This window comes from Penaeus japonicus, unplaced genomic scaffold (assembly GCF_977035675.1).
Source record: "Penaeus japonicus unplaced genomic scaffold, GWHDUDI00000001_assembly GWHDUDI00000027, whole genome shotgun sequence".
Lineage (NCBI taxonomy): Eukaryota > Metazoa > Arthropoda > Malacostraca > Decapoda > Penaeidae > Penaeus > Penaeus japonicus.
In genome coordinates this window covers 22,474,674-22,482,173 of record NW_028234429.1, presented here as the reverse complement: position 1 = coordinate 22,482,173, position 7,500 = coordinate 22,474,674, and the positions used below count along the sequence as shown (strand labels likewise).

Here is a 7,500-nt window from a genome sequence, read left to right as displayed (position 1 = left end):
TCTTTGTACATATGAGCTATCAATAAATACAGAGTAATCCTAATGGCTCCTTCAGCATGATCTTCACAGATCAGGGAATCTTCTCACTAAACCTGAAATAAAATTGAACAAATAAAATATTAGATTTGAAAAATGTTTACTAATATACCCAGTTATATTATTCAGTCTTCATCAAAGCAAATATACACACACATGAATTACTCAAGGTAAGCTATAGACTATCATCCAATAGATGAAACCAAGTTCATCTTAAATAATCATACCTCAGTTGTGAGAAGCGTCTTAGCCGTGGAGTCTTTTGCAGTAGACGGTGTTGGGGGTACTTCATAAATCACATCAGAAGTTCCAGTGAAGGATAGGACAGTTGTAAGGGATGGTAATGTGGGTGCGGCTGGAGAGACAGGTGATGTAGAAGGAACTGGAGAGAGGGCAGAATCAACAGATATGGTAGTCACTGTAGAATTGGACCGTTCCACTCGTCGATGGGACTGTGTGTCTTCATCTCCTCCAGAATACATATCAGCAAGGATTCCACTCTCTGTGAATTAAAATCACAATAATTATTCATACCTGATGAATATGTTTTGTTTTTTATGTATGAACAAATAACAAAAAATACATAGTTTCACAAATCACTTAATCATCAGTATCAAATAAAGCAAGTGACAGTTGCGTGTAAATCTATTAACACTGGTCCTTCTCCAAAAGAATTTGTTTTCTGTTAAAATGTCCCTTTTTCCTACACCTGACTGCCCCAAGTGCCTAATTACCTACTAATCTCAAGCTCCTTCTAAGCCCTTCTCTCATCCTTTCCCCTAAAGTCTTAACCATAACTAGCCTCATAAGCTATGCCTAAGTCCCTCTCATTCCTAAGTCATAAAGCACTATGAATCATGCTCTAATCAATCCCATTTAGCTCTCAACATATTTTTTTTTTCTAACATACCTGCCCTTCTGTTTCCTTTTTAGTTTTCTGTTGTCTTGTTTCATCCTTACTGATACTTATATTCTCTTATTATTCACAATTCTCCTCTGTTCAGATGGGGCAGCTTCCTTACTTCTAAGAACAAGTAAGTACTCTCTTTACATCCTCATCTGCAGGTCTTTCTTCCTATATCCCTCTATTTTCATGAAATTCATAGAACATAATATTCCAGCCATTCCTTATCTTATCTCTTCATATCTATTTATAAAGATTCAATTATTCTTATTACTTTAATTCCTGCTATCATATAACATCAATAGGAGAAACTGCACTCTTTTAATTCTTAAAGACAAGTAATAATGTCTGTGCATAGCTTTTTCTTCCTAGCAATTTTTACCTATTCAGTCAAAAAGATATGTTAAAAATCTGTTTTCAGTCAAAACCTAAATCACATTATTTGTAACAAAATATGTAGTCAGCACATGTAATAGAAACATTACGTCTTGTTATTTCTGACTTTCTGGACTGCAATGTTTATTAGAAGCAACAGCAGTAATTGTTTTGGGTATATTCTGAGTGCGATTCGTATGAAAGGAATGAAACAAAAATAAAATAAACCTACCTGCAGAGCACTGACTTGTCCGTGTCACAGAACGATGCAAAGCTCTTGGTGAATCTCCAGGTTCAAACCCCAAGTTCAGGGTACCAACATGTGTGGGACAGACTGTAGACGAATGAGTGGATGAAGCAGAAGAAGCAGATGATGAGGCAGAGGAAGAGCTTACAGATATTATTGAATGTGGTCTCTTTCCAACTCCATTCAATTCACCTATTGTTGATACGGACCCAGAACGAAGACGAGGTGCTGCAATAAAAATGAAAAGGTATTAGCCCTATGAAAATTCAAATCTAGCCCACTCATAAGTTGTCTAAATTTGGATTAAAATATATAAAGAAAGAAGAGGTTAACTGGTTGAATAAAATTGATAATCAAGATCCCTGACATACCTTTGTTTAGCTGGTTGATACTGATTGACCTATCACTGATTTGGTCTTCACTGGGACGGATATCTAGACAAGGCTTGTTCCCTATTCCCATGGATGACATTTCATGAAGCCTCATAGTTCTGTTCCGCAAAGCCTGCCTCCATAGCAGCTTTGAAATCTCTTCAGTCCAAGCTTCCTTCATCTCGGCATTGTGTGCTTGCAGGAGGTAAGTATCAGAGGGTTTCCTTTTCCGGAACCAAATCTCAAACTTTGTGGTACTGTCTCCAACTTGCTCTGTTAGCCCAATGTCAGTCATTTTCATACTGTACTTGTATTGGAAAATATCCAGTGTCTGAAATAAACAAAACGTTATTTAGGCTGGTTGAAGCTGCAATTTTACATCTTGTGCATATCATTAAGGTTGTTGAACTAAGAATACTACATCTTCATGGTTAGGGCACTAAGAATGCTAACTTTCATTCAGTCTAGAATCTATTTCAAGTGTAGCAGAACCTTACCTTCTTCTCTGGGTCTCTTCTAGCTTTGCTGAAGAGTATCAAATCCTCAAATAAGAAGACATGCCTGATAGACTTCTTTGCTCTGCTTCCTTCCCATACCATGAATTCACCCTGTCTTAAAAGTCTACCCTGTTCCTTAAGATTCACCTGCAGGATAAGATAAAAGTATTATAAATCAGTTTTCAATGTAATCTCAGTGTTTTGTATATCAAACTCATGTTTTACATTTAATTGAATAGTATATACCATGAAAATTAATTTAATAAAATCAATAAGAAGGGAAGTCAAATTACACATCATACATACATCACAGTCCCTTAGGGAATCCATTGCAAGGAGGTCGTTTCCGTGACGTAGCTGGAATTGAACCATTTCCTGTGCAGACTGGAGGTCTTCATAATGCTCATCTCCTCGAGCACACTCTTTCAGGAGCTGTAAGTAAATGCAAATATCAAATAATTGTATCAGTTACATAAGACAATTAAATATGTAAGGAAACAACTGAGTAGAGTGCATTTATGTTTTTATTTGATTTACCTATTATTATTAACATATATATAATATTTTTGGCTAATCCGCATTTCTGTTCATATCTACAAAGCAAGCATTAATAAATAATTACAAAAAGGATAAGTTAAGGCAGAAGAATTGCTTTCTAAATGAAGTCTCTAACACATCCACTTAAGTTTTTATCTTTAATGAGTCTAAATATAATCACATCAAATAAACAGATATAACTTTAAACTTCAAAATTATTTCCAAAATGTATCACTTACCTGTTTGAGGATGAGAGCATATTTCCCCATTCTCTGAACAGGCTTGAGAAGATAGGATGCAAGATCCATGCGATCTTTCAACTCAAGCTGCATTGCACGGAAGAATGATGAGCCGTACTCGGACATCAGGGCATCTGACTTGGGTTTATTTTTGTTGTACAGGGCATAGAGATAAAACTGACTCTCCTGAAATAATAATACTGAAGTTAGATTCTGCTCAAAATCTTACATGATCAAGAAATGATACTAAAATTTATCTGATTCTGAAGGAGAACATTTAAACAATATTCTCAAGTATATATTAAATATAAATTGATAATAAATGTTTATCATACAGTGTATCCAAAGTATGTGCGACAAATGCTTTAAATTCTCTAATTCTATCTGATAAAAAATATATAATCCTACTAATTACTTACATATCTCAAGAATATGGAGCCAACTGAGAAGGGCTGCATCTCACAAGCCTCGAGAGCACGGAGGAAATATCCAGAATGGAACTCGTAGATTTTCTCTATGTTTCCAAATATGACATTGCGCTGCCCCCTAAGAGCTTGGGGAATGTCTTCTCTCATGAGTTCTGGGATATAATTCTGAAAGCAAGGTATTCATTATCTTTTATGTCACTCACTCGCTCACTCACTTTCGAGAAATGTTTTACAAACTTCTTGTGAACATACATAAACTATCTAAAATCAAAATATCTATCCAAAGAATATAATTTAGGAATAAACCTGAAAAACAGTGACTTACCTCTATGATGTACTCAAGTGCATTAACATAATCTCTCTCGGTCTGGATAAGCTCCCTCATAATCAGCAAAAGAGTCCTACAAAAAGGAATGATCTTATATTACACGACCATCCAAAAGATTATACATTCAATTCAATCTTTGAATTAAAAAGTTGCAAGATAATTCCATTACATAACATACAAAATACATTGTCCAAGAAAGTGAAACATCAAAATATTTACTTGTTCTTCTTCACTTCTGCTTGTGTAAGATCTTCAGTGTTGATTGAAAGGTTTAGTTGTGAGCCACGAATTAGCAAGTGGGAATTGACCGATGAAGACGGAGGCAAACTCTTGTGGCTTGATGGGGAAAGGAGCCCTCCATCATCAAGGCTGCAAAAAAGGAATTTGTCAGAACACGCCACAATAGCTTTACATAAATTACTCAAGTCTGAGAATCATGCTTATCTACATGACATTAATATTCAGTAAATTAATTAATAAAACTTTTCTATACCCACATTAAAGGCAAATTAGAAAAAGATAAACCACAAATCGCAATACCTTGTGTTTTCATCAGCATGTTCTTTGGGGACAAGACCGAACTGCCACGTGTTTGCTCTTTTCATGAACTTCTTGTTTATGCTGACGGGCCCGGAACTCTCACTGGAGGAACAAGAACTGCTGCCGCTTGTACCGCTGGAACCCGATGAAGAAGTAGTAACTCCGGATGTAGAAGTAGTTATTTTTTGGGATGTGGACGTGGGAAGTGTAGAGCTCTGCTGAAGGTCCTCTGCACTTTCCCGGACTTCTTTGATGCCACCCAAGCTAGTACGGGCTTCTAAGGGCGTTTTGGCAGGTGGTGGGGGTGGCGGGGGATCCAGGAACACGGAGTCATCATCTGTGTCCAGCGACGGACATCGTGATAATGATTCTCTTGGTCGCGAGCCAACGGACGAGACTGATCTTCTGCGACCTGATGCATTGAGGGGCGACGAGGCAAGCCAAGCCAAGGGAGACATGTCTTCCCCTCCTCCTAATATTTCACCAAGGTCAACGAAGCTCTGGCAGTCAAACTCCATTTGTCGTTTGGCCTTCTGTAGAATAGCTTGTCGATTACGCAGAAGTTCCGAAGTTTCTTGGCATCGCATCTGTGCCATCTGTAACATAAATTGATTCCACAATTAAATACGCAGTTTATTATCAGAATATTTGGATAAAACATGCTAAAATATTGAACTAGATGCACACATATATTCATCAACTGACCTTGCATTGTTGCAGAAGGGTATGGTTGTTGAGTCTAGTGGCTAGAGTGTTCATGGCCGTGAAGGTGTCATCAGCGATGGGTGGGTGCTCCTCCAGGTAGGCCGACAGGGCACGAGCAGCGGATCCCACCTGCTCGGGGGACGCCAGGCCTTCGCCCTTCACTCGCCCTACAACCTTCATGGCTTCTAGCGCCCATTCATAAGACTGGAAATAAAGGAAAGGTGTAAGGAAAAAATGATCCGACATCATATTTGTCGAAAATCTGTCAAAAAAGACAGTCATCATCAGAATGAACAGGTTCTAATAAAGGACTTCCTGAAAACATAACAGCAATACATAATACATAATGCATTTCTACATTTCCACATAAAAATCCTCCCCGCCATTCCTAATAATCACACAAAACAATATCACAAGCTTTCATAGTCCCCTCTCTTCGCTTCGTCCCCGCACTTTCTTCTTCAACCAATGACATGTTAACTGAGGCCTACCCAATGGCACCTGACGTAAGTATCACAAATGCTGAATTAGCACAGGGGAACAGAGAATGGGGGAACCCTAACCCTTCTACCTGGGGTGTCGCCCTTCTAGCCCAGGCCACGGGATCACGTCTTCCGCGTTACAATGGGCGTCCCAGGGAGCTTCATTTGGCTTTGCGAAGGGGCAGGTGTGTGTGTGTGTGTGTGTGAGTGTGTGTGCTGAGCAAGATTTTTGCAAGTTCAAATTTCAACGATTTTTCTCTAGATTTCAAATTTCAAATATCGACGATTATCACATCTCATTTGTTTGTTTGTTTTTCAACTTATCTAGTAGTTGCAATTGAAAGGCATCATAAGAGGTATTCTTCCCCTTACAAACTAGACCAATCAGTCCCCCATGGAGAGATATCCAGACTTTCATCCCAAGCCCCAACATAATTGTCACCAACCATTAATAAAGCCGAAACATCATGCACCCTGTTCAAAGCTGTTCAAAACGAACAACAACACATACGAGGCGAGCCAACCCAACAGTTGACTCTCGCTGCTCACTCCGGGGCGTCGCCAGCGGCCTCAGTGTGGTTCAGCGAGAGCGTGCCCTCTACTAATACAATATTCAGCTAGTTAGGTCATCATTAGGAGCATCTCTCGGCGTGGGGGCAGGAGGGAAACTTGTAATGGATTCATCTCGCTAGATATATATGGAATGAGATTTCACGCAAGTATAGCATGCTTTCTACAAATACATGACAGCACGAAGACGCTTTCTCTTTTATTTATATTTCTTTTCTAGTGTCGGAGTAGGACACTGGTCCGAGGAAAGCCATCTTTAAAAAAAATATATATATATATATTTACCATAATGTTTTTCGACGCAGGTAACAAAGACATCCAAGATATACCGGAATAATGTTTAGTCAGTGTACATGCAGAAAAATGAAAATACGAGGAGGTAAAGGCTTTGTTGGTAGATTTGAAAAAAACAGTATTATATTTAAAACAACCAAACTTTGCAAATAAACGATCTATCTATATCACGTGTATAATTTACTCATAAATAGTGTGTCATTCGAACGCTCCGTCAACTACATGACTCACTCTGATAACAATAACAGAAAAAAAAATCCGTTTACAAAGAAATAACAATAATAAGTAGTAATGATGATAATAATGATAATAATAAAAAAATAATAATAGTAATAATAATGATAATAATAATGCAATGATGACAATAACGAAAATGATCAGTATTATAATAATCATAATAATAATAAATGAATAAACAATAAAATCCATAAAAAAATAAAATAAAGACCCAACACACCGTGGCTTGAAAAAAAGAACCATTTCCAGATCGGACGCGTCACAGTGCGTGCCTGGAGCCAAATTACGGCAAGAGACAGAGGCCAGCGTGAATAATGACCCGGTCCTCTGTTGTCATGTTACACCCGAGAACAAAGATTCCTGTTCATCTGTTACTGTCTCTTCGGCAGAAACACGCTAGCGAATTAGGCCGGGCACTCCTAGGCATTCGATACTACAATATATTCATAATACTGAACATTTCGCGAAATTCCCGCTCCTTGTGAGTGTGATAACGAACCAAAGAAAACAAAAGAGAATCGGAAACTAAAAACCGCCCGAGGTTACTGTGAATTCTAGCGTGAGTAATGCTTTTTCTTACGTCATTGATTTTATCCATCTAAATTATCGAAAAGGGAATGATTACCACTCTTACGACATTGGTTTTGCATTCGCGTAAACGACAGACAAATGGGGTAATGCTGTCCGGAAGGGAATTTTACGAAATTATC

The 7,500-nt window shown here is 38.1% G+C and overlaps 1 protein-coding gene across 2 annotated transcripts in view; it reads right to left on the bottom strand.

Moving 5' to 3' along the window:
• LOC122246659 (uncharacterized) overlaps positions 1–7,500 on the bottom strand; it is a 259,930-nt gene that overhangs the window by 1,258 nt on the left and 251,172 nt on the right. The window contains exons 10-21 of one of the 2 annotated variants that reach the window (XM_086552765.1): positions 5,208–5,411; positions 4,503–5,098; positions 4,182–4,331; positions 3,960–4,035; positions 3,626–3,799; positions 3,207–3,392; positions 2,737–2,862; positions 2,431–2,577; positions 1,934–2,264; positions 1,548–1,790; positions 264–538; positions 1–92 (exon numbers count right to left, since the gene is read on the bottom strand). The exon at positions 1–92 is cut by the window's left edge and continues 1,258 nt beyond it. In XM_086552765.1, the coding sequence (XP_086408891.1) occupies positions 87–92; positions 264–538; positions 1,548–1,790; positions 1,934–2,264; positions 2,431–2,577; positions 2,737–2,862; positions 3,207–3,392; positions 3,626–3,799; positions 3,960–4,035; positions 4,182–4,331; positions 4,503–5,098; positions 5,208–5,411 (2,514 nt within the window). In that variant the 3' untranslated portion in view covers positions 1–86. Of the gene's footprint in view, positions 93–257; positions 539–1,547; positions 1,791–1,933; positions 2,265–2,430; positions 2,578–2,736; positions 2,863–3,206; positions 3,393–3,625; positions 3,800–3,959; positions 4,036–4,181; positions 4,332–4,502; positions 5,099–5,207; positions 5,412–7,500 lie in introns of those variants that run through there. The other variant, XM_086552766.1, reaches the window with a different exon arrangement.